At 48.8% G+C, this 27,951-nt stretch overlaps 2 protein-coding genes across 2 annotated transcripts in view; both read right to left on the bottom strand.

Moving 5' to 3' along the window:
* Positions 1–27,951, bottom strand: part of LOC141056298 (uncharacterized) — a 78,303-nt gene that overhangs the window by 6,233 nt on the left and 44,119 nt on the right. The window lies entirely within an intron of this gene.
* Positions 437–27,935, bottom strand: LOC141056296 (uncharacterized). Its single transcript, XM_073553040.1, has 7 exons — positions 27,791–27,935; positions 15,711–15,840; positions 15,437–15,616; positions 10,382–10,505; positions 10,227–10,291; positions 7,681–7,792; positions 437–516 (listed from the first exon to the last, which is right to left on the bottom strand). The coding sequence occupies exons 2-7, from the start codon at positions 15,786–15,788 to the stop codon at positions 452–454; spliced, it is 624 nt and encodes a 207-aa protein (XP_073409141.1). The 5' UTR covers positions 15,789–15,840; positions 27,791–27,935; the 3' UTR covers positions 437–451.

A 27,951-nucleotide genomic window follows, 5' to 3' on the forward strand; every position in this document is an offset into this window, starting at 1 on the left:
GGCGGAGCCCTGTCACTGGACAAAGAGCTGACGCAGCCGCCTCCCAGCACAGAGCCCCCACGCTGCACAAAGAGAAGCCGCCACCCCCAGAATAGAGACCCGCAGATAGCACCGCTGCCACCAATGAGGTAAAAGGTGGATAACTCCACTTACACCTTCCCTGTGAGACGCCCCCTCTTCGTCATCGGGACCACTCCTTCACCATATGCAAATTGGTCTGCACTCGGCGTATAAGACGACCCCCGACTTTTAATAAGATTTTCAGGGGTTAAAAGGTCGTCTTATATGCCGGAAAATACGTTATATATAGACTTTTACAAACAAGTGCACAAAAGTATGATAATACACATAGAAAACAGGAAATCTGTACACATTTTATTACTTACATATGATGTCCCTCTGATGTCCTCTATCCTCAGCAGCTTCATCCTGGGGGTCTTCAGTCCATCCATCAGCACTTACTGGCCAGATCTCCAGCAGTCACCAGTGCTTCTGCCTCATCACTACCTCTGATAGCTGTAGAGAGCAGCCTCCGAGCAGTCAGTGATTCTGACACTTCTCCTCTGTTACAGAACCCCCCAAGCACACCGAATAGGAGATGCATGCCCTTAATGCAGCAACCGACCGGCTGCGACCCCCTGGGCAGAGGTAAACAAGATATCCCACTTCTGACCTCCCCCCACCTTTGTAAATCCCACGGCTATTGTAATGTACGTCTGGCGTCTTAATTGGAGCCTGTTATCTACTGGCACGACACACATTGATTGTCCTGCCCTCTGTATGTATATATATTCTGAGACAGATGAGTAAAAGGTTGTCACACTGGAAATACATGGAGTAGCAGTGATCTTTTATATGTTCCCATGTCACAAAGCTTTTCGAACCCGCGTCCTTCATTCAGAAGTGAGGAAAAGCAGAGTGAACCTCCTGAGAAAAGGGGTGGTAATGTAAGAGGTATTACAGCACAGAAGACCCAGTTACACTGGTGGCAGCAGTGGGATATGATACCCCGTCTATAGGAGTAAAGGACTGAATGGAAAACAACTACCAGAAGTTAAAGAGGAATACGTTAAAAGACCTGGTGGAAGCTCGAGGATTAATCGCCAGCAACAAAACAAAAGCGGATTTGATAGCAGCCATCATGTAACATGACAGTGCAGCGCCCCCCAATGTGAACGTGGAAGAGACTGAATTCCAGAGGGAGGTAAAGAGCAAACTGGCGTTCTATGGCCCAAACCCTGCAGTAGAGATCATACAAGAGGTGATGGCTGATGTGCGTACTGCTCTGAAGGAAAAGATGGCAGAGCGGACCAGGAAAGAGCTAACCAAAATGGAGATGGCAGAGCGGACCAAAGTAGAGCTAGCCAAGATGGAGATGGCAGAGCAGAGAGAGGAGAGTCAGCGAGCAGGGGGAGCTCTGGCCTCCGCCCAGGTACCGTCAGCGGTAAGCCACAAAAAAATCCAGTATAATGCCTTCCGACAGTTAGGGGAGGCAGGGGAAGACATTGATGGCTTTCTGCAGGACTTTGAGCGGCAGTGTGCCCTTCATCAAGTGAAGCCGGAGGATTGGGTTCAGGTACTGGCCAGCAAGCTGACAGGCCGGGCAGCGGACGCCTATCTCACGGTACCTGATGAGAACTGTATGGACTATGAGCGGGTCAAAGAAGTGATCTTGGCCCTGTATGCGCTGACACCAGAGGCACACCGCCAAAAGTTCCGCGGACTTATAAAACAGGTAACAGATACCCACGCTGAATGGGCCTGTAAACTATGGCGGTCACTGCTACAGTGGGTACAAGGGAGCCAAGCAACCACTAAGGAGGACGTCCTCCAGCTCGTCTTGTTAGAGCGATTCTTTACTGGACTAAACCCCGAGACACAAGAATGGCTTAGGGACAGACGGCCAATGACTCTTGAGGAGGCCGCTCGTCTGGCCAATGAACATCATGATGCCAGGAGGTCTCAGTTGTCAGGATCAAAGACTGTCACTAGGGGCCCTCCCATGGGTCTGGAGGCTCCTAAACCACAGAAGATTGTCGGGAGACCAGCTAAAACCCCGGCTTACCAGAGTTCCCCTGGGGTGCGATGCCACACCTGCCATCAGCTGGGCTACCTGCAAAGACAATGTCCCAACCGGACTCAGTGTACCCAGTGACCAAAGGCGGGAACAGCTACCGTCAACCGGGCTATGACTAATCCGGGGATGAAAGAGATGGAGGAAGTGCTGCATGAAGTAGACCCCGTGCAGGCAGCCCGGGCAGATAATCGACAACAGCATCGACAGGCGGTGTGGGTTAATGGGAAATGTATGCAGGGACTAAGAGATTCCGGAGCAACTTTGACCCTTGTGAAGCCTCATCTCGTCCGGGACCAAGAGAAGACGGACCGGACAGTGGCCGTCTGTGTAGCAGGGGGAGCCATACATCAACTGCCCACTGCCAGGATTCACCTGAACTGGGGAGTCGGGGATGGCCTTGTTGAGGTCGGCCTGATGGAGGATTTGCCTGCCGAGCCGACGTCTTGCTGGGAAATGACTTGGGGCCCATGTTGTCTGCATTCTCGGTCGCCCCTCTGGCTGAGACCTATCCTGTGACCACCCGGAGACAAGCTCGAGCTGCGGAGGCGGAATCACACTCAGAGGAGGCCAGGTAAGACAACCCAGCCCTACAAGTATCCCCATAGCCAGACACATTTCTTGGGCCACCCCAGCTGAGTTTAAAAGGGAGGTACTTGAGGATCTCTCATTACAAGGGTATCGTGGGAAGGCACAGGAGGGGAGAGGAGTACTAGAAGGGGAACAGTTTGTATGGCATCAGGGACTCCTGTACCGGGTTAAGGAGCAGCGCCACACAGGGACGACCCCCACTATAAAACGACAGCTGGTAGTTCCCAAGAAGTATAGGCAGGAGCTACTGCGAATCTCTCATGACATACCCTTGGCCGGGCACTTCGGCGTCAGTCGCACCAGGCATCGTCTGACACAAAACTTCTTTTGGCCGGGGGTAACCTATGATGTTCGTCAGTACTGCCAGACCTGTGACAGTTGTCAGCGCATTGGAAAGAGGGGGGATCGATGCAAGGCCAAACTACACCCCCTCCACATTGTGGAGGAGCCATTTAGCCGAGTAGCGGTCGATCTGATAGGGCCTTTAGCCAAACCCAGTCCGTCCGGGAAAAAGTATATATTGACAGTGGTAGATTATGCCACACGGTATCCAGAGGCGGTTGCGTTACCTAACATACTGGCAGAGACAGTGGTGGCCGCCCTGCTCCAGGTTTTCTCACAGGTTGGATTTCCCCGGGAGGTTATTTTGGACCAGGGTACCCAGTTTACAGCAGAGGTGACAAACCAACTGTGGAAGCTGTGCGGCGTAAAGTTCATTAGAAGCGCCCCGTACCACCCGCAAACCAATGGGTTTTGTGAACGTTTTAACGGAACATTAAAACAGCTCATTGGGACTTTTACCAGGACCTACAGGGACTGGGAGAAATTCTTGCCACACCTCCTGTTTGCCTATCGGGAGGTGCCCCAAGAATCCACAGGGTTCTCCCCGTTCGAACTGTTATACGGGAGGCGGGTAAGGGGACCCCTAGACTTAGTGCGAGAACACTGGGAAGGGGAGGGAACCATAGAAGGGATACCTATTGTGCCCTATGTGCTGGAATTCCGGGACCGCCTAAAGGAGCTGACTCAGGCTGTACGTGGGAACATGCAGGCACTCCAACGGCGCCAGCGCGTATGGTACGATCGGAGGGCCAGAGAACGCACCTTTGAGATAGGACAGAAGGTCCTGGTGTTAGAACCAACTAGGCAAAACAAGTTCAAAGTTGCATGGCAGGGGCCCTACCAGGTAGTGGGGAAATTAGCCGACACCACCTACAATGTCGCCGATTGTGACGACTCCAGGGTTATCCGCATGCTCCACGTGAATATGCTGAAGCCCTACCGGGAGTGCCCTGAAGAGGTAGTGGCCATCTGTGCACCCGAAGCAGAGGATTTAGCAGAACTCCCCTTGCCTGATGTCTTAGGGGAGAGGACTCAGTATAAAACATGGGACCACGTACACTTGGGAGAAAACCTAGGGCCCCGGGAGAGACAGCAGGCGGAGGCGTTGTTGAGGCAGCGACAGAGGATGTTTTCAGAGAGAGACCAGGGTACACCCGCCTGGCACAACACAAGGTTGAAACCCAGGATCAGACCCCCCTGAGACTACCCCCCTTCCGCATTCCTGAGTCTGTACGAGAAGGGATGCGAAGAAATACAAGAGATGTTGCATTTAGGGGTCATTGAAGAGTCAGATAGTCCCTGGGCATCCCCCGTAGTGTTAGTGCCCAAGAAGGATGGGACTACCCGGTTTTGTGTAGACTATCACAAGCTAAATGAGAAAACGGTGACGGATGCGTTTCCCATGCCGCGTGTGGATGAGTTGTTAAACCGGCTGGCGGGGGCAAAGTATTTGACCACCATCAATCTTTGCAAAGGCTATTGGCAGATCCCCCTAAGTCCTGACGCTATTCCTAAGTCAGCATTTGTCACCCCATTCGGCTTATTCCAGTTTCGAGTTATGCCATTCGGGATGAAAAATGCCCCTGCGACCTTCCAGAGACTGGCTGACCGGCTTCTGGATGGTCTCCAGGACTATGCTTGTGCCTACCTGGATGACATTGCCATCTACAACGCGACATGGGATGAGCATCTAAATCACCTAGAGATAGTATTGGACAGGATCCACCAGGCCGGAATCACCCTGAACCCGAACAAGTGTCACGTGGGCAAAGCAGAGGTTCAGTATTTAGGACATTGGGTGGGAAGTGGGAAACAGTGACCAGAACCAGCCAAGATTGAGGCCATAGCCAAATGGCCCACCACACACACTAAAACCCAGGCCATGGCGTTTCTAGGGACAGCAGGGTATTATAGGAAATTTGTCCCCAATTACAGCAGCGTAGCCAAGCCCCTCACTGATCTGACCCGTAAGAACCTCCCCCGCCAGGTAATCTGGACCCCCGAGTGTGAGGAAGCCTTCCGCCAGCTAAAGGACGCCCTCACAAATACCCCGGTATTGGCCGCACCCGATCCAACTAAACATTTCCTTGTTCATACAGACGCTTCTGTTTGGATTTGGGGCAGTGCTGAGCCAAGTCGCGCCGGATGGTCAAGACCACCCGGTAGCTTACCTGAGTCGGAAACTATTGCCCCGCGAAGTAAGCTATGCGGCCATCGAGAAGGTGTGCCTGGCGGTAGTATGGGCACTCAAGAAGTTGCAACCAAATTTGTATGGACGACAGTTTTCCCTCCTAACGGACCATAATCCCCCAGTGTGGCTTAATCAAGTCTCTGGAGACCACGCCAGATTATTGCGGTGGAGTTTAGCCCTACAACAGACTTCACTATCCACTACAGACCCGGCAAACAAAATGGTAATGCCGATGGACTAAGTCGACAAATGGAACTTGTACCAACCCCATAGACTTCGGTCATCCCCAAGCCGATCCGTTAAGGATCAGACTGTGTATGATGATCGTGTCACTGAAAAGGGGGAGCCGTGTTACAGAACCCCCCAGCATACCGAATAGGAGATGTATGCCCTTAATGCAGCAACCGACTGGCTGCAACCCCCTAGGCAGAGGTAAACAAGATATCCCACATCTGACCTCCCCCCACCTTTGTAAATCCCACGGCTATTGTAATGTACGTCTGGCGTCTTAATTGAAGCCTGTTATCTACTGGCCAGACACACAATGATTGTCCTGCCCTCTGTATGTATGTATATTCTGAGACCGATGAGTAAAAGGTTGTCACACTGGAAATACAAGGAGTAGCAGTGATCTTTTATATGTTCCCATGTTACAAAGCCTTTCGAACCAGCGTCCTTCATTCAGAAGTGAGGAAAAGCAGAGTGAACCTCCTGAGAAACGGGGCGGTAATGTAAGAGGTATTACAGCACAGAAGACCCTGTTACATCCTCCTTCTTAGAAGTTCTGGCAGGTGCCTGACCCGTGTGAACAGCGGCCATCACATGATCCTCTGTTGTGAGTTCATTTTCCCCTTCACCATTGAGGTCTGATGAACTTCCTCTTCTGGTGAAGGAAGGTAGTGAGGCTGATTACCAAGCACCTGAGCAGGATGATGATGACTGGGTGACTGGAATTGCTGACTGGATATAAGGCAGCCGACGCCCTTCTGCCTTGCTGGTGATTTCTCAGAGGGATTCTAGGAGACCAGTCTGATTCCTGCTCCTCAAAAGCTAAGTTTTCTGCTCTGCTTTTTGCATTTGTGTTTTGGTTTTGTTTTGCCTTGTTTTTCTGGATTTCTGCCATTCCCTGCTGGGGTGAGCTGAAATCCTTTTTGCTCTGTCTTCAGAAAATACCTGAGTACTGATATAGTCTTTTTGAAGCCTAGCGTCTTCAGGGCTTTTTTCCCTATCAGTCTGTTGGCTCTTGTTTTGATAGGGTTTTGGCGGATTGCAGACAGCAGCTTTTCTATCCTGTCCTATTTAGTTAGCTTGTGCCCCATCATTTGCTCAGCCTATCTTTCTATCTGTGTGAGTGTTTTTACATCTTGCTTCACCGTCATTATATGTTGGGGGCTGCCTATTGCTTTGGGGTCTGCTCTGGGGCAGTTTAGATTTCCTTTCTGTCTTTAGGCTATTTAGTTCTCCGGCTGTGATCGAGGGGTCTAGGGCACCGTAGGAACCCCCCACGGCTACTGCTAGTTGTTGTTGATAGGTTCAGGGGTCTGCAATCCGATAGCTGTCAACTTCTCTGGTTTTCTGGACTAGTATTTCTGTTTTTGCCTCCTACGGTGACTCATTCATAACAATCCTCCCCTCTCCCCTGTAGCCACTTGCCACCCCTATACTGAGGAGTCTTTATTGAGGAATGGCTGCACTGGTCCACTCAGGCACCATTCACACTGCAGCTCCTGCTTCTGAATGGGCCCGTGCAGTGGTTTTCCAATAAAGCCCCCTCAGTACAAGGGGTGCAGGTAGCTACAGGGGGCAGGGGGGGGTTTATGTGATAGCTCATGTGAACATTAGGCAGTTCAGTTGTCAGAACTGCTCAGGAGGCAGGAGTGGTGTCAGATGTACTAACTGCTCGGACGCTGTTCCCAGCAGCAGTCAGAGGCAGTAAGGAGGCAGGATAGAGGATTGGCTGAGATCAGCCATACTTACCAGGCCTGTTCCTGCCTGCACGAAGCAGAGAAGCCGGGGCCTGTCCAGGGATCCCGGCTCCTGCATCACAGTGCAAGCGGCAGCATCAACTAAGAGGAGAGGAAGGGGCCCTTCTAACATATTCTGCAGAGTGCAGTCCCTCTCTGACTCCGAAAGACTCAGGTACGGGCCCCTTACTCGCCTTTTAGTGTAGATGTTGCCGCTGGCTCTATCGGAGAACAAGATATTTCGGCAGCTGATTGGGCCCCCTCTCCTCCCGGGCCTCTGTGCAGCTGCACCGGCTGCACATGCAGTAGTTCCGCCCCTGTTCTGGTTGATTGACTTCAAACGCATTGTAAAATTATAGATTTAATCATTTTTAGCACATTATTAAAAAGGCCTATAGTGGTATGAAGTCAACTTCGCCACTGAAATTCTAGTGACAGGTCCCATTTAAAAAAATGTTACACAACTGTAGCCAGAGAAAGAATAGAATATATGACTGTAATCTGCATCTACTACTCACCGGAGCAGTTATCGGACGGGATCTCCTCTTTACACCACTCATCTCCCCAGACATCCATCTCCTCTACTTTTATTATTATGTCTGGAGCATTATTATTGTTCAGATCCTCATCCTGATTCAAGAAAAACGTAGAAGTCAAAAGAAAATTCTTTTTCCCTGGTCACAAATTTTGTTATGACGATTAGCAGATTATGCGCCCATTTTACTATTACGGTACATTTATGCCTTTTTTTTGTGTCGGGATCCTTCCAGCGCCGGCGTGCAGCCTCCGCTGAGCAGGGACTCACCCGCACTGTAGGGGGGTCCGGGGTCAGGTACAGCCGGAAAGTACAGATACACAGGACCTGTGGACGCTGAAGTTTAGCAAGCAGTGAAGGACCTAAGGTCATGTGACTGCAAGGCGGCGGGGCTTAGCGTCCTGCTTTCAGAGATGGCAGTGTAGGGTCGATGGGCCGGACTGGGGGGTGGTCCCTCTGTATACCGCGCAGTAACGTACAGACACAAGATGGAGGCAGTTTTCAAATGCAACAGGTCCAAGTTGATTTTCCGCCGTCCGACTGACTGCTCTGACAACACACCGCAATTCCTTCACGGCCCTCCGTTTCCAGGCCCCGGTACACACACACCGTACTTTCACTTGGGACGTAGATACACACACCGTCCCTTTCTCAGCTTAGTGACGTTCCTGCCAGTTTGGTCACTGTGGCCGCCTTAGGCCTGTACACCAACAGTAATTTTACTGGTCAGCTGTCGTCGTCAAATTCGGTATGTGTTTCCCTCGGGACCTCGTCTGTACTGCGGTATTTCGTGTCAGGACCACCCCCCTGACTTCTTCTCTCCTCAGTCCCCTGGTTGAGCTTTCCTCACAACACCCACTTTGCCACAGGCTCCTCTCCTCTTGAGCTCCTCCTAGGGACTGGAACTTTCTGGATCCCTACTGTCAAATTTATAACTTTCCCGGTTCCCTGTAACTCCACCCCCCATGACCAACTGTTTCTAAAGCACTAAGCTGCTGTCAAGTCCTGAACTCACACTCCTCCCTGCCATCTTGTGGTCAACCCCAGGTACTGCACGTCACCTACACTTTCCTAGCTGTTTCCCCACTGTCATAACTGCTATCTGCCTAAAATGTGCAAACCCTCCTTCCTACTTTCTGACAAGTCCGTCCGTCAGGTCACCTTCCCTACAGCAGGACACTATACAGAAATACTCAGAGTCAGGCAAAACGGAGGTCATACACAGAGATAGCAGTAAAGTACCAGGGGTGAGACAGAACGGATAGTCGGGGCCAAGCAGGGGTCAAAACCAAACAGGCATAGAAGGTACCAAGCAGAATCCAACAAGCAATATCCAGAGAACAAACCGAGTCGTACACAGAGTATCAAACAACCAGAACACAGCACAAACACACTCAGGGGTCACCACACAATGCCAAGGGCGAAAGTATAACTGACGGGGGATGGGAGCTTCCTGGGGCAATAAGAAGCCTCTCCCAGAACCAATGAGAGGCCACCATAATAAGTCCCAGGTGTGCAGGTGAGAGTCTGCACTGAGATCAAACCATTAACCCCAGAAGTGCCGGTCCACCAGCACTGGTATCATGACAGTTGTCTAGTTTTTGGTGTTTTTCATTTGCGCCTTATTCTTTTAATTTGCAATTTTTTTAAAGACTATTTTATGTGTTTGCCTGTTTTTTATGTTCATCATTGTGGTCGGGGTTTGGAATTTTCAAATGTTTTTGGCTGATTTATCAGGTGTGACTTTTTAAAAATTCCATACATTTTTTTTTTGCCCAAATGTACACTACTCCCCACCTGGAGTCATTTTCTGTACTTCTGAACTCATTAACCACCCCACTGCAAATTTTGCAACATTTTAGGAGAACGTGCCCTTTTGCTCTTAAAAAAACAAACAAAAACAAAACAAAAAAAGATTACAGACAAAAGTAAAGAGTTTATCTGATTTTGCATAAAATTCATGAACAACGTGCACCAATTTTTTTGCCAGTCTTGATGAGTGGGAGTGTGACGAGGGAAAATCTGATGAGTGGCGTGAACCTCTGTGCCCCATCCCAGAAATTTTACTCCAGCTCCTGATTGGAGTAAGATTTGCAATGTAAGGAATGCTTCAGCTCACGAGCTGTGGTGTCACATCCCCACTGCGCCCACGTCCTGTCCCACATCTACCCATTTTGGTGGAGCTGGGAGAAATTGGCATAAAAAAAAAAAAACACCAAAACATTTTCAACGCAATTTACGCCGTGTGTATACATTTGATTTTTATCTTACCTTGTGTACTTTATGTATTGTGAGTATCTGTGCATGACATTGTAGACAGATGTGATGAAGGATGGCTTCGGTGTGGGGTGTATTACTTATGATGGTTGAGGAATTAACCACTGTATTTCATGGAAATAATGGTGAAGTTATATTCTCTTGTGAAATAGATGCGATTGTTGTGACCCTTGGAGGATGAAACAATACTGAACTTTCAACAAGACATTTATACATCATAGGGAAAATTTCATGAACTCCGTCTCCATCTACCTGATGATCCAGAGGGAGAAGAGGACGAGGACATCTCTCCGGTGTTGTTCTCTTACTGGAGAGGACTATAGGAAACACATGCAGGGACTGAATTCAATCTTTACATACATATAATTATAGGTCGTGTTTATTTAGTCCTGTCTATTGTCTATTACCTGGTGATGTGCGGGGCTGGTGGTCCACCATCATCATGTCCTTGTACCGATCCCTGTGTTCTTCTAGATACTCCCACTCCTCCATGGAGAAGTAGACAGTGATGTCCTGACACCTTATAGGAACCTGAGACATACAATGATATCGTCATCCTCCCGATCCCTTCATAGCGTGGGTACTTGCACATGCATACCCTCAGCAAAGCATCCCATTAGCTAAGCATCCAGAAGAAGCAGTTATTCCATGGCAAAGAACTAACATCCATCTTCTCTCTTCACACAGGTACAACTCCCCACCTCTGCTTGCTGTCTCATGTGCTGCAATATATTCTAATGGTACAACTCCCCACCTCTGCTTGCTGTCTGTCATCTGCTGCTTTACCATGTTGCAACATATTTTAATGTGCCTGCTAAATCTTTAGTATAATTCATTTGTTGCATTGTATTTAATACTTACTGCTTTATATTCATGACTGGGATCACTCTAGATGTTATCTGGGTGGAAGGTGCTATAGCATATAGATGCAGCCAGGTCTAGTGTCTTTGATCATCTAACCACCCCCTCGTGTGCAGGCTCCAGCTGCCAAATTATCCCAAACCAGCTCCCACAATCCCTTTCTCCTGACCCTGTAGTGTGGTCTATATATTTAGTTGCATTCTAAGGGGTGCACGCAGTGTGGGGTTCTTGCACGCGCATCTCCCCAGCAAAGCAGCCCATTAACTAAGCATTCAGAAGAAGCAGTTATAGCTAAGCATCCAGAAGAAGCAGTTATTCTGAGGCAGTTAGTCAGGGCAGGAGACAGGTAACCAAAGTTTGTACTCCCTTTTATCCATGTGCCTTATTTTTATCCTTCTGTGTTCTCTTGCCTTTCATATTCACCGCCCCATCCCCCCTCCATCATGACTCATAGACATCAGCCCCTCTCTCTTTCCCTCTCCCATGTACTTCTCACTTTCCTGAAAAACCTCAGCCCATCTTGCCCAAACACATCGTACAAAAAAACTTCTTACAATTCCAATAACTACTTGCTCTTTATCTTCCTACTCCTACTGATTTCAGGGGACATCTCCCCCAATCCCGGTCCACCATACCTCAACCCCGACCCTACCTCACATTGAAACCTTACTAACCTTATTAATATTACTTGCACTCCTTCATCTCCTTTTATTTGTGCCCTCTGGAATCCACGGTCTGTATGTAACAAGCTTCCTTTCTTGCACAACTACTTTCTGGACAACTCTCTTAATCTGTTGGCCCTCACCGAAACCTGTATTCAGGATTCTGACACTGTCTCACCTGCTGCCATCTCCCATGGTGGCTTACAATTCTCCCATTCCCCGAGACCCACAAACAGACTTGGTGGTGGAGTCGGCATACTCCTGTCCCCACAATGCACTTTCCAGGTCATCCCCCCAGCTTCATTACTCTTATTCCCTTATTTTGAGGTCCACACCATCAGGCTCCTCCATCCCCTCTCCCTCAGAGTAGCGGTCATATACCGGCCCCCAGGCTCACCCACCCAATTCCTTGACCACTTCTCAGCCTGGCTGCTGAACTTCATGTCCTCAGAACTCCCAACCCTTATCCTGGGAGACTTCAACATTCCCATTAACAGCCCCACTTCCACATCTGCATCCCAGCTTCTGTCACTAACCACTTCTCTCGGCCTCTCACAGCTCTCAACCTCCAAGACACACAAAGACGGTAGCACCCTTGACCTGATCTTTGTCAGGCTCTTTTCAATCTCCCACCTAAAAAACTCACTGCTTCCACTCTCTGACCACAACATTTTCTCCTTCGCGCTCACAAATCCTCGCCCACCCCAGCATACTCCTACCTACACACATTCAGAAATCTACAAGCCATACACTTGCATACTCGCTACACTCATCATTGTCCCCAATCTCCTCCTTTTCCTGTCCTGATCTGGCTGCACATCACTACAATGACACTCTCAGAAGCACCCTTGACCAAGTTGCTCCCCTCACCTGCAAAACCTCCAAGCACAGAGTAAAACAGCCCTGGATGACATCGCAAACTCGACCTCTCCAGCAAAGCTCTAGGAGTGCTGAACACCGATGGAGAAAAAGAGAAAAACCCGCACACCAGAAGACTTCATCCACTTCAAATTCATGTTAAGAACCTATAACTCTGCCCTACACCTCACCAAACAGACCTACTTCATCACCCTGATCTCCTCACTATCCAACAACCCCAAGAAACTTCTTGACACCTTCACTCCCTCCTCAGGCCGAAAGCACAAGCCCCTATCACAGACATTTGTGCTGACGACCTGGCCTCCCACTTTATAAAGAAAATAATATCCGTCAGGAAATCCGCTCCCAGCCACCAAGCGCAGTGACTCCCATCCCTCCCTGCATTTCCCCTGGCTCAGTATCCACATATGATCCTATCACAGAAGTCTCCAGGCTCCTCTCTTCCTTCTACATGCACTAATGACACCATTCCCTCACATCTCCTCCAATCTCTCTCTCCAGTCGTCACAACTCGCCTAACTACAGTCTTTAATCTCTCCCACTCCTTGGGCATTTTTCCATCCTCCTTCAAACACGCCATCGTTACTCCATTACTAAAGAAACCCGCTCTCGACCCATCCTGCATAAACAACTACAGACCAGTCTCCAATCTCCCCTTCAGCTCTAAACTCTTGGGAGCATCTGGTTAACTCCCGCCTTACCCGTTACATCTCCATTCACTCCCTCCTAGACCCATCACAGTCCGGTTTCCGCCCCTACATTCGACAGAAGCTGCACTCATCAAAGTGACCAACGACCTTCTGACAGCAAAACGTAATGGTGACCACTCTTTGCTCATTCCCCTCAACCTTTCTGCCGCTTTCGACACTGTTGACCACCATCTCCGTCTCTCTAGGCTCCAGTCACTAGGCATTAAGGACACTGCTCTCTCCTGGTTCTCTTCCTAGCTTTCTGACCGCTCCTTCAGCGTCTTATTCTCTGGCTCCACTTCATCTCCTCTTCCTCTCGCTGTCGGAGTACCTCAGGGCTCAGTCCTTGGCCCCCCTTCTCTTCTCTCTCTACACAGCCCCAATTGAACAGACCATCAGCAGATTTGGCTTTCAGTACCATCTTTATGCTGATGACACACAACTATACACATCATCCCCCGACCTTACCCCCGCTGTACTACAGAACGCCAGTGACTGTCTGTCTGCAGTCTCCAATATCATGTCCGCTCTCTATCTGAAACTCAACCTTTCCAAAAGTGAACTTCTACTCCCGCCGTCTACCAACCTCCCTAAATCTGACATTTCCCTCTCCGTGGGTGGCACCATAATAACACCCCGGCAGCAGGCGCGCTGTCTGGGTGTTATGTTTGACACCAATCTCTCCTTCACCTCCCATATTATTATTATTATTATTTATTGTTATAGCGCCATTTATTCCATGGCGCTTTACATGTGAGGGGGGTATACATAAAAACAAGTACAATAATCTTAAACAATACAAGTCATAACTGGTACAGGAGGAGAGAGGACCCTGCCCGCGAGGGCTCACAATCTTCAAGGGATGGGTGATAATACAGTAGGCGAGGGTAGAGCTGGTCGTGCAGCGGTTTGGTCGATCGGTGGTTACTGCAGGTTATAGGCTTGTCGGAAGAGGTGGGTCTTCAGGCTCTTTTTGAAGGTTTCGATGGTAGGTGAGAGTCTGATATGTTGTGGTAGAGAGTTCCAGAGTAGGGGTGATGCGCGAGAGAAATCTTGTATGCGATTGTGGGAAGAGGAGATAAGAGGGGAGTAGAGAAGGAGATCTTGTGAGGATCGGAGGTTGCGTGCAGGAAAGTACCGGGAGACGAGGTCACAGATGTATGGAGGAGACAAGTTGTGGATGGCTTTGTATGTCATGGTTAGGGTTTTGTAATGGAGTCTCTGGGCAATTGGGAGCCAGTGAAGGGATTGACAGAGGGGAGAAGCTGGGGAATAGCGGGGGGACAGGTGGATTAGTCGGGCAGCAGAGTTTAGAATAGATTGGAGGGGTGCGAGAGTGTTTGAGGGGAGGCCGCAGAGCATGAGGTTGCAGTAGTCAAGGCGAGAGATGATGAGGGCATGGACTAGGGTTTTTGCAGATTCTTGGGTGAGGAATGAACGGATGCGTGAAATATTTTTGAGTTGAAGTCCATATACAATCTCTTGCCCATTCTTGCCGCTTACACCTAAAGAGCATCTCTAGAATCCACCCTTTTCTCACCATGGAAACAACAAAAACCCTGTCGCCCTGATCCACTCCCGCATGGACTACTGTAACACTCTATTACTTGGCCTCCCCATCACTCGACTTTCCCCTCTCCAGTCCATTCTTAATGCAGCAGCCAGGGTCATCCATCTGGCTAATAGGTACTCGGACGCGTCCGCTCTTCGCTAGTCATTACACTGGCTGCCCATTCATTATAGGATCCAATTCAAAGTACTTGTTCTCACCCGCAAAGCTCTCCACAGTGCAGCACCCCCCTACATCTCCTCCCTGATTTCTATCGGCCTAACCGACTGCTGCGCTCTGCAAACGACTTTCGACTAACCTCTGCACTAATCCGCACCTCCCACTTCTGACTCCAAGACTTCTCCCGCGCTGCATCAATCCTCTGGAATGCTCTACCCCAAAAAATTAGGACCAGCCACAACTTGCACAGTTTTAGGCGCTCCCTCAAAACACATTTGTTCAGAGCAGCCTATGACGTTCCCTAATCAGTCATTTTATGTGTAAGTGTGCGGGAGTAGCCCATTCACTATCTCTATCTATCCCCCACTCGCTCGAGATACCTGGACCATCATTGTAAATACATCACTGTAAATACACACCTGTACTTTGTATCTCCCCCACCTCATTGTAGATTGTAAGCTCTCACTTGCAGGGCCATCTTATTTTGCTTTAATCACTGTACTATTGTTAAAGTTGTTACTTTTAACTGTTGTGTTTGAAACTGTTAAATTGTAAAGCGCTGCGGAATATGTTGGCGCTATATAAATATTATTATTATTGTAGCGTCACTGTATAATGTCCCAGCATTCCCAGCAGTGTCACCTCTCCAGTCAGCAGCTCAATCATCTTGTAGGTGAGTTCTAGGATCTTCTGGTCATTGATGTCCTCATGTATCCGGGGGTGCGGTGGAGGCTCGGTGATTGGGCTCGGGGTTCCTCCCCGTCCCTCAGGCACAGAGGCCTGACAGCAATCACTTGAGGTCTTCTTCACCACCGTGAAATCCTATTTATGGAGAGACACAGTAATAGATATCATCACAGACATGTTATTACCAGAGATGAGAATGATGTGAAAAATTCTGACGACGCCACATCACCTCTCCAGTAATCCAGAAGAGGATGTCTAGGGTGAGGTGTAATATCCTCTCTGCGATCTTGTCCCGGGCGTTACACATTCTTTATGGGTCCGTCAAAGACAATTATTCTATATAGAAAATATCAGCGTTGCTGTATGGAAAGAAGATGAGCATATGCAAAATCATATAAACCCCCAAAATACTACAAATAATTAACATTTAGGGTGCGTTTCTACTTTCAGGTTCTTTTGTAGGAAGTTTTGGAAGCCGGGAGCAGACAGTAAACAGAGGACTTGTATAAAAGGGAAAACTGCGACCAGAAACACTTGTAAATAATTAACATTTTTTTTCATGTCACTTTTTTTCTTGTCTTGTGAATGACTTTTGGGTTTTCATTGGCTGTAAGCCATAATCATCAACATTAACAGAAAAAAACACGTGAAATAGATCACTCTGTGTGTAATGACTCTATGGAATATAGGAGAGTCACTTTTTGTATTGAAGAACTGATATGAACTTTTTGATGATATTCTAATTTTATGAATTTTCAGTTTATTTCTGGTAATGTTGATGATTATGGCTTACAGCCAATGAAAACCCAAAAGTCATTATCTCAGTAAATTAGAATACTTTATAACAGCAGCTTGAAAAATGATTTTAAAATCTGAAATGTTGTCCTACTGAAATGTATGATCAGTAAATGCTCTCAATACTTGGTCGGGGCTCTTTATGCATCAATTACTGCATCAATGCGGCGTGGCGTGGAGGCGATCAGCCTGTGGCACTGCTGAGGGGTTATGGAAGCCCAGGTTGCTTTGATAGCAGCCTTCAGCTCGTCTGCATTGTTGGGTCTGGTGTCTCTCATCTTCCTCCTGACAATACTCCATAGATTCTCTATGGGGTTAAGGTCAGGCGAGTTTGCTGCCAATCAAGCACAGTGATACTGTTGTGTGTACACCAGGTATTGGTACTTTTGGCAGTGTGGACAGGGGCCAAGTCCTGCTGGAGAATGACATTTCCATCTCCAAAAAGCTTGTCGGCAGAGGGAAGCATGAAGAACTCTAAAATGTCCTGGTAGACGGCTGCACTGACTTTGGTCTTGATAAAACACAGTGGACCTACACCAGCAGATGACATGGCTCCCCAAACCATCACTGATGCTGGAGACTTCACACTAGACCTCCAGCAGCTTGGATTGTGGCCTCCACTCTTCCTCCAGACTCCGGGACCGCGATTTCCAAATGAAATGCAAAATTTACTTTCATCTGAAAACACCTCGGACCACTGACAACAGTCCGGTTCTCTTTCTCCTTGGCCCAGGTAAGACGCTTCTGGCGTTGTCTATTGGTCATGAGTGGCTGACACAAGGAATGTGACACTTGTAGCCCATGTCCTGGAGACGTCTGTGTGTGGTGTGAAGCAATGACTCCAGCAGCAGTCCACTCCTTGTGAATCTCCCCCACATTACTGAATGGCCTTTTCTTAACAATCCTTTCCAGGCTGCGGTTATCCCGGTTGCTTGTGCTCCTTTTTCTACCACTTTTTCCTTCCACTCCACTTCCCATTAATATTCTTGGATACAGCACTCTGTGAATAGCCGGCTTCTTTAGCAGTGACCTTTTGTGGCTTCCCCTCCTTGTGGAGTGTGTCAGTGACTGCCTGCTGGACATCTGTCAGGTCAGCAGTCTTCCCCATGATTGTGGAAATACTGAAACATACTAAAGGGAACTTTTTAAACACTTAGGAGCCTTTACAGGTGTTTATTGTTAATAATTCTAATTTACTGAGATAATGACTTTTGGGTTTTCATTGGCTGTAAGCCATAATCATCAACATTAACAGAAATAAACACGTGACATAGATCACTCTGTGTGTAATGACTCTATAGAATATAGAAGATTCACTTTTTGTATTGAAAAACTGAAGTAAATTCACTTTTTGATGATATTCTAATTTTGTGCGATGGACTTGTATATACAATTGTGCTCAAAAGTTTACACACCCCGGCAGAATTTTTGCTTTCTTGGCCTTTTTTCAGAGAATATGAATGATAACACCAAAACTTTTTCTCCGCTCATGGTTAGTGTTTGGGTGAAGCCATTTATTGTCAAACTACTGTGTTTTCTCTTTTTAAATCATAATGACAACCCAAAACATCCAAATGTTTCTGATCAAAAGTTCACATACCCTGGTGATTTTCGCCTGATAACATACACAGAAGTTGACACAAATGGGTTTGACTGGCAGCTAAAGGTAACATCCTCACCTGTGACCTGTTTGTATGTAATCAGTGTGTGTCCATAAAAGCTGAGTGAGTTTCTGGGATCCAGACAGACTCTTGCATCTTTCATCCAGCCATTGACGTTTCTGGACTAAATTGGCGCTTGTGTACACACGCATGTGTTGTGTGGCCACTACACTGGCTGTGCTAGCACGAAACTTTGCTTTCTGCATCAAACTAGCTCCTGCGCATTGAGTATTTTTCTATACGCTGCCTATAATCGTGCCAGTAAGGTCCTGCTGCTAAATTTATTGTGCCAGAGTGAATTTTTACTTATTTTTGGTACATTCGTAGTATATTTGCCAGTACATTAGTTGCGTTTATGTTAAAACTTATTCCTTGTCTGCGCCTGCGTATTGTGTGTTCCACCGTGTAGTGTTGATGGGGCTGCGGGTGGCATTCGGTCGCTACATTAGCTGCGCGTGCGCGAGACTTGATCTTGAGATATCTGTGCCATTATACTGATTGCGCGTGCGCGAAATTCCGTCAAACCACTAGATATCCGCACATGCGCTCGTTTGTTTACGCCCCGCTCATAGCAACGCAGCGTCTTGAGTTGCCGTCGTGCAATGATGATGGGCTTCCTGGTCTCCACGCTTCTCTGATAAGCAGCACAGCTGCAGCTCATTTCTGCTTGATCTACACATATAAATTGGGTACGGGACGCCAGTAATGACTGCCCCTGACAAAGCCACCGTGAGTGGCGACACGCGTCGGACATCGCCTTCTGCCTTTTCCTGTCTCCATGTGTGCTTCACTGGCTGCCTTTGCCTCAAACACTTATATAAGGGTATTTATTCCGGGCTAGCCTGTGATGATTCTTCTATGATTAATAGCCTGGTTTTTGGGGGTTTGAATAGGGGTTTTATTCCTTTCCTTTAATGGACTTTTGACCCATCTGTGGCTATGTTATGGTGGCGTAGCCGCATCAGGCTTTCTGGCTTCTATTTGGGTAAGCCAATGCATGTATACTGCTCTGACATGTCCCACCTATGCTGAGCAGGTTCATGATTGGGCGGCTTGAGGGTTATTTGATTAGGACTGGGGTTATATTAATATCCTTGAGTTCTTATTTTCCCTCCCTACTTTTCCATATTGGATGCTGTTTACATATGTGCACAGCTATTATTTTCTCACATGTGGGACTGGTTTAAGGCTGTAGCTCTATTATGAGCTTTAGTGTTGGTTAGGTTATGTCACATGAGTAGCTTTTAAATGTTTTTAACGTTGTGTCATTGTTGTGTGTTTTTGTACTCAATGAAGACTAATGTGTTGTTTCTGAATTGTGTGGTGATCCCCTTTATTATAGCCTATAATTTTTCTTTTCTTTTATGTGCAGTATACATTATGTAGGCCTTAGGTGTATCCCATGATTATTGTCCTGTGGTGCCCCCCTCAATTCTTATAAGTTTCTGGATTGTAAGTCATGGGGAAAGCAAAAGAATTGTTAATGGATCTACGTGAAAAGATAGTTGAACTGTATAAAACAGGAAAGGGATACAAAAAGATACCCAAGTAATTGATAATGGCAGTCAGCAGTGTACAAACTGTGATTAACAAATGGAAAATCAGGGGCTCTGTAAAAACAAAACCATGGTCAGGTAGACCAACAAAAATTTCATCCACAGCTGCCAGGAAAATTGTTCCGGATGCAAAGAAAAACCTCACAAATAACATCAGCTGATAAAGATGAACAATAAGGAGGCACTTGAAGAAAAATGGGCTGCATGGTCGAGTTACCAGAAGAAAGTCATTACTGCGCACATGTCATAAAGTATCCCACTTACAATACGCAAAACAGCACAGAGAAAAGCCTCAAAACTTCTGGAACAAGGTAATTTAGAGTGATGAGACCGAAATTTAACTTTTTGGCCTCAACCATAAACATTACATTTGAAGAGAGATTAACATGGTCTATGATGAAAGGAACACCATTCCTACTGTAAAGCACGGAGGTGGATCGCTGATGTTTTGGGGATGTGTGGGCTACAAAGGCACAGGAAACTTGGTTAAAGTTGAATAAAAGATGAATGCAGCACGTTATCAGCAAATACTGGAGGCAAATTTGCAATCATCAGCCCGGAAGCTGCGCATGGGACGTACTTGAACATTCCAGCATGATAACGATCCAAAACACAAGGCCAAGTCAACCTGTCATTGACTACAGCAAAACAAAGTGAAGGTTCAGGAGTGGCCATCTCAGTCTCCTGACCTCAATATCATTGAGCCACTCTGGGTGTTAGGGACGGCGGAACGCACTAAAAATAAATAATAGGAAGCGCGTTCGCCGCCCGGGGTCCACCGTGTAGTAGGTGTAACAACCGCTGCTGAGTAATGAAAGACTCGCTATATGGCGATATACTGCACTCGGGTTCAACGTCACCTGAGGTGCGCAGAGCGGACTCTGTTAAACTCAGAGGCGCTAAAGCATAAACGCCGAGCCTGTTAGCTTCACAAGGTCTCAGCTGGCGTGCACACACGCTATATGGTCACAGGACACGGCCCAAGGCAGAGGTCGGTGTCTGTCTTGACCTACTGTGCGTGCGGAGTCTCTACCACGGACGCCGGTAAGTGCTGCCAACTGCAGCGCGGCGGTAACTACTGCCGCTATAGAACAGTGCCGTGAGGCTTCACACTATCCAACGCTAGTGTAGCGGTGCGGTATGCACTGTGGCATATGGCTTGCCACTGACTGGCGCTGACTATAACTCTAATTCCCCATCCACATGTGTAATATCAGAGGGAAGGGGTTTTATAATGAGTCAGTCACCAGAATCATACATCCGTCACCATTCACACATAGCAAGTATAGCCTATACTAGTGCATGGCCGAGCGGCCATGCAGGCCTTTTATAGCCATGCGCTTCCGGGACCTTCCAGACCTCTGAGATGGGCCAATCAGAGCAGGACAAGGACCTGAGCACGTGACCCCCGATCTCCACTGAGAGATCGTCTCGTGGGCATGCCCAGTAGCACGGCGAGAGGACTTAGCCTCTGGAGTGGTTTCCTGCAAAGCAGGCTGCGCTACCATTGCTGGTCCAGAGGTGGCAGCAACAACCAGACCCAGAGAACTGGTCTGAGCAGGGCGTCTGGATCGCCGAGATTGCTGTGCAGGTCGGAAAGGAATGGGAGACCGCTGGATGTATGGTTCTGGATTCCTGCTGTGCAGCTGCAGGAACCTGATGCCTAACACTGGGGAGATCTCAAGGGAGCAGTTCATGCTAGACAGATCAGGAATTTACAGGAACTGGAGGCTTTTTGCCAAGAAGAGTGGGCAGCTTTACCATTGATAAAATAAAGAACCTCATCCACAACTACCACAAAAGACTGCAAGCTGTCATTGATGTTAGAGGGGGCAATACACGGTATTAAGAAATGAGGTATGTGAACTAGTGATCAGGGTCATTTGGTTGTTTTGGGTTGTCATTATGATTTAAAAAGAGAAAACACAGTAGTTTGACAATAAATGGCTTCACCCAACCACTAACCATGAGTGGAGAAAAAGTTTTGGAGCTATCACTCATTCTCTGAAAAAAGGCCAAGAAAGCAAAAATTCTGCCAAGGTATGTAAACTTTTGAGCACCATTGCATAAGTGTACAAACAGTAGATATGGAAAGTACACACCATTATATATATATATATATATACATACAGTGGGGCAAAAAAGTATTTAGTCAGTCAGCAATAGTGCAAGTTCCACCACTTAAAAAGATGAGAGGTGTCTGTAATTTACATCATAGGTAGACCTCAACTATGGGAGACAAACTGAGAAAAAAAAAATCCAGAAAATCACATTGTCTGTTTTTTTTTCATTTTATTTGCATATTATGGTGGAAAATAAGTATTTGGTCAGAAACAAAATTTCATCTCAATACTTTGTGATATATCCTTTGTTGGCAATGACAGAGGTCAAACGTTTTCTGTAAGTCTTCACAAGGTTGCCACACACTGTTGTTGGTATGTTGGCCCATTCCTCCATGCAGATCTCCTCTAGAGCAGTGATGTTTTTGGCTTTTCGCTTGGCAACACAGACTTTCAACTCCCTCCAAAGGTTTTCTATAGGGTTGAGATCTGGAGACTGGCTAGGCCACTCCAGGACCTTGAAATGCTTCTTACGAAGCCACTCCTTCGTTGCCCTGGCGGTGTGCTTTGGATCATTGTCATGTTGAAAGACCCAGCCACGTTTCATCTTCAATGCCCTTGCTGATGGAAGGAGGTTTGCACTCAAAATCTCACGATACATGGCCCCATTCATTCTTTCATGTACCCGGATCAGTCGTCCTGGCCCCTTTGCAGAGAAACAGCCCCAAAGCATGATGTTTCCACCACCATGCTTTACAGTAGGTATGGTGTTTGATGGATGCAACTCAGTATTCTTTTTCCTCCAAACACAACAAGTTGTGTTTCTACCAAACAGTTCCAGTTTGGTTTCATCAGACCATAGGACATTCTCCCAAAACTCCTCTGGATCATCCAAATGCTCTCTAGCAAACTTTAGACGGGCCCGGACATGTACAGGCTTAAGCAGTGGGACACGTCTGGCACTGCAGGATCTGAGTCCATGGTGGCGTAGTGTGTTACTTATGGTAGGCCTTGTTACATTGGTCCCAGCTCTCTGCAGTTCATTCACTAGGTCCCCCCGCGTGGTTCTGGGATTTTTGCTCACCGTTCTTGTGATCATTCTGACCCCACGGGGTGGGATTTTGCGTGGAGCACCAGATCGAGGGAGATTATCAGTGGTCTTGTATGTCTTCCATTTTCTAATTATTGCTCCCACAGTTGATTTCTTCACTCCAAGCTGGTTGGCTATTGCAGATTCAGTCTTCCCAGCCTGGTGCAGGGCTACAATTTTGTTTCTGGTGTCCTTTGACAGCTCTTTGGTCTTCACCATAGTGGAGTTTGGAGTCAGACTGTTTGAGGGTGTGCACAGGTGTCTTTTTATACTGATAACAAGTTTAAACAGGTGCCATTACTACAGGTAATGAGTGGAGGAAAGAGGAGACTCTTAAAGAAGAAGTTACAGGTCTGTGAGAGCCAGAAATCTTGATTGCTTGTTTCTGACCAAATACTTATTTTCCACCATAATATGCAAATAAAATGAAAAAAAAACAGACAATGTGATTTTCTGGATTTTTTTTTCTCAGTTTGTCTCCCATAGTTGAGGTCTACCTATGATGTAAATTACAGACGCCTCTCATCTTTTTAAGTGGTGGAACTTGCACTATTGCTGACTGACTAAATACTTTTTTGCCCCACTGTATATACACACACACACACAGTACAGACCAAAAGTTTGGACACACCTTCTCATTCAAAGAGTTTTCTTTATTTTCATTCACTCTGAAGGCATCAAAACAATGAATTAACACATGTGGAATTACATAATTAAAGTGTGAAACAACTGAAAATATGTCTTATATTCTAGATTCTTCAAAGTAGCCACCTTTTGCTTTGATTACTGCTTTGCACACTCTTGGCATTCTCTTGATGAGCTTCAAGTGGTAGTCACCAGAAATGGTCTTCCACCAGTCTTGAAGGAGTTCCCAGAGATGCTTAGCACTTGTTGGCCCTTTTGCCTTCACTCTGCGGTCCAACTCACCCCAAACCATCTCGATTGGGTTCAGGTCTGGTGACTGTGGAGGCCAGGTCATCTGGCGCAGCACCCCATCACTCTCCTTGGTCAAATAGCCCTTACACAGCCTTGAGGAGTGTTTGGGGTCATTTTCCTGTTGAAAAATAAATGATGGTCTGCGCAGTCTGGCTCCAGACAGAATGAGGCAGCCAGCAGTGAGGAGTGTGTATGGCGCCCGGAGATGGCGGTATGCTTACATACCGCGATCTCAGGCGCCATACTTACCTGACCGGGAGGAGCATTACCGCGGCGCTTCTCTTCGGCCAGAGACCGGGGCTGGAATGCGGCCAGAATCGTGCATGCGCATAGCGCGATCCGGCGATATGGAGCCGGACAGCGCTATGGGCATGCGCGTACCCTGGCGCCAGACTCCTCCCCCGGCCTCCAGCAGAACGTGACACCGCTGGACACAGGGAAGAAGGGTGAGTGTAAATGTTTGTTTTTTTTGTATGTGTGCAGTTTAATAGGAGTGAGGGGACCATAAATACCACGAAAGGGAGGTGAGGAGACCATGCATACCAGGATGGGGGGTGAGGAGACCATACATACCAGGATGGGGGGGTGAGGAGACCATGCATACCAGGATGGGGGGGTGAGGAGACCATGCATACCAGGATGGGGGGGTGAGGAGACCATACATACCAGGATGGGGGGGTGAGGAGACCATACATACCAGGATGGGGGGGTGAGGAGACCATACATACCAGGATGGGGGGGTGAGGAGACCATACATACCAGGATGGGGGGGTGAGGAGACCATACATACCAGGATGGGGGGGTGAGGAGACCATACATACCAGGATGGGGGGGTGAGGAGACCATACATACCAGGATGGGGGGGTGAGGAGACCATACATACCAGGATGGGGGGGTGAGGAGACCATACATACCAGGATGGGGGGGTGAGGAGACCATACATACCAGGATGGGGGGGTGAGGAGACCATACATACCAGGATGGGGGGGTGAGGAGACCATACATACCAGGATGGGGGGGTGAGGAGACCATACATACCAGGATGGGGGGGTGAGGAGACCATACATACCAGGATGGGGGGGTGAGGAGACCATACATACCAGGATGGGGGGGTGAGGAGACCATACATACCAGGATGGGGGGGTGAGGAGACCATACATACCAGGATGGGGGGGTGAGGAGACCATACATACCAGGATGGGGGGGTGAGGAGACCATACATACCAGGATGGGGGGGTGAGGAGACCATACATACCAGGATGGGGGGGTGAGGAGACCATACATACCAGGATGGGGGGGTGAGGAGACCATACATACCAGGATGGGGGGGTGAGGAGACCATACATACCAGGATGGGGGGGTGAGGAGACCATACATACCAGGATGGGGGGGTGAGGAGACCATACATACCAGGATGGGGGGGTGAGGAGACCATACATACCAGGATGGGGGGGTGAGGAGACCATACATACCAGGATGGGGGGGTGAGGAGACCATACATACCAGGATGGGGGGGTGAGGAGACCATACATACCAGGATGGGGGGGTGAGGAGACCATACATACCAGGATGGGGGGGTGAGGAGACCATACATACCAGGATGGGGGGGTGAGGAGACCATACATACCAGGATGGGGGGGTGAGGAGACCATACATACCAGGATGGGGGGGTGAGGAGACCATACATACCAGGATGGGGGGGTGAGGAGACCATACATACCAGGATGGGGGGGTGAGGAGACCATACATACCAGGATGGGGGGGTGAGGAGACCATACATACCAGGATGGGGGGGTGAGGAGACCATACATACCAGGATGGGGGGGTGAGGAGACCATACATACCAGGATGGGGGGGTGAGGAGACCATACATACCAGGATGGGGGGGTGAGGAGACCATACATACCAGGATGGGGGGGTGAGGAGACCATACATACCAGGATGGGGGGGTGAGGAGACCATACATACCAGGATGGGGGGGTGAGGAGACCATACATACCAGGATGGGGGGGTGAGGAGACCATACATACCAGGATGGGGGGGTGAGGAGACCATACATACCAGGATGGGGGGGTGAGGAGACCATACATACCAGGATGGGGGGGTGAGGAGACCATACATACCAGGATGGGGGGGTGAGGAGACCATACATACCAGGATGGGGGGGTGAGGAGACCATACATACCAGGATGGGGGGGTGAGGAGACCATACATACCAGGATGGGGGGGTGAGGAGACCATACATACCAGGATGGGGGGGTGAGGAGACCATACATACCAGGATGGGGGGGTGAGGAGACCATACATACCAGGATGGGGGGGTGAGGAGACCATACATACCAGGATGGGGGGGTGAGGAGACCATACATACCAGGATGGGGGGGTGAGGAGACCATACATACCAGGATGGGGGGGTGAGGAGACCATACATACCAGGATGGGGGGGTGAGGAGACCATACATACCAGGATGGGGGGGTGAGGAGACCATACATACCAGGATGGGGGGGTGAGGAGACCATACATACCAGGATGGGGGGGTGAGGAGACCATACATACCAGGATGGGGGGGTGAGGAGACCATACATACCAGGATGGGGGGGTGAGGAGACCATACATACCAGGATGGGGGGGTGAGGAGACCATACATACCAGGATGGGGGGGTGAGGAGACCATACATACCAGGATGGGGGGGTGAGGAGACCATACATACCAGGATGGGGGGGTGAGGAGACCATACATACCAGGATGGGGGGGTGAGGAGACCATACATACCAGGATGGGGGGGTGAGGAGACCATACATACCAGGATGGGGGGGTGAGGAGACCATACATACCAGGATGGGGGGGTGAGGAGACCATACATACCAGGATGGGGGGGTGAGGAGACCATACATACCAGGATGGGGGGGTGAGGAGACCATACATACCAGGATGGGGGGGTGAGGAGACCATACATACCAGGATGGGGGGGTGAGGAGACCATACATACCAGGATGGGGGGGTGAGGAGACCATACATACCAGGATGGGGGGGTGAGGAGACCATACATACCAGGATGGGGGGTGAGGAGACCATACATACCAGGATGGGGGGGTGAGGAGACCATACATACCAGGATGGGGGGGTGAGGAGACCATGCATACCAGGATGGGGGGGTGAGGAGACCATGCATACCAGGATGGGGGGGTGAGGAGACCATGCATACCAGGATGGGGGGGTGAGGAGACCATACATACCAGGATGGGGGGGTGAGGAGACCATGCATACCAGGATGGGGGGGTGAGGAGACCATACATACCAGGATGGGGGGGTGAGGAGACCATGCATACCAGGATGGGGGGTGAGGAGACCATACATACCAGGATGGGGGGGTGAGGAGACCATACATACCAGGATGGGGGGGTGAGGAGACCATGCATACCAGGATGGGGGGTGAGGAGACCATACATACCAGGATGGGGGGGTGAGGAGACCATGCATACCAGGATGGGGGGGTGAGGAGACCATGCATACCAGGATGGGGGGGTGAGGAGACCATGCATACCAGGATGGGGGGTGAGGAGACCATACATACCAGGATGGGGGGGTGAGGAGACCATGCATACCAGGATGGGGGGGTGAGGAGACCATGCATACCAGGATGGGGGGGTGAGGAGACCATGCATACCAGGATGGGGGGGTGAGGAGACCATGCATACCAGGATGGGGGGGTGAGGAGACCATACATACCAGGATGGGGGGGTGAGGAGACCATACATACCAGGATGGGGGGGTGAGGAGACCATACATACCAGGATGGGGGGGTGAGGAGACCATACATACCAGGATGGGGGGGTGAGGAGACCATACATACCAGGATGGGGGGGTGAGGAGACCATACATACCAGGATGGGGGGGTGAGGAGACCATACATACCAGGATGGGGGGGTGAGGAGACCATACATACCAGGATGGGGGGGTGAGGGGACCACACACCAATACAAATGCTCGCCACTTGGGCATAGAACGCGTTCACAGCTAATATATATATATATATACGTACTGTAGATACACATAATACATATACAGCATATAAACAGTTTATTCAAAGTACAAAGTTCTTTCTCTCTGACTGTAAAAAAATCTAAAAAAAAAAAAAATCTTAGTAATTAAGGCCCAAAGCAGGCCGCTCGTGAAGGGGGTTAATGGCCCCTGTGACCCCGCACATACCTCCTCCTGCAGCTCCGGGTAGACGGCTGATCTGTGCTTACAGGACCTGCGGTGATGTCACCATGAGTGGGAGGAGTCAGGAGAGCACATGACCGGGCGCTCAGCCTATAGAAGGTTTGGATCAGGTCACGTGTTCCCAGTGTGTCTGTAGCAGCAGAGCC

This window comes from Dendrobates tinctorius, unplaced genomic scaffold (assembly GCF_039654945.1).
Source record: "Dendrobates tinctorius isolate UK_male_01 unplaced genomic scaffold, ASM3965494v1 ptg000196l, whole genome shotgun sequence".
Lineage (NCBI taxonomy): Eukaryota > Metazoa > Chordata > Amphibia > Anura > Dendrobatidae > Dendrobates > Dendrobates tinctorius.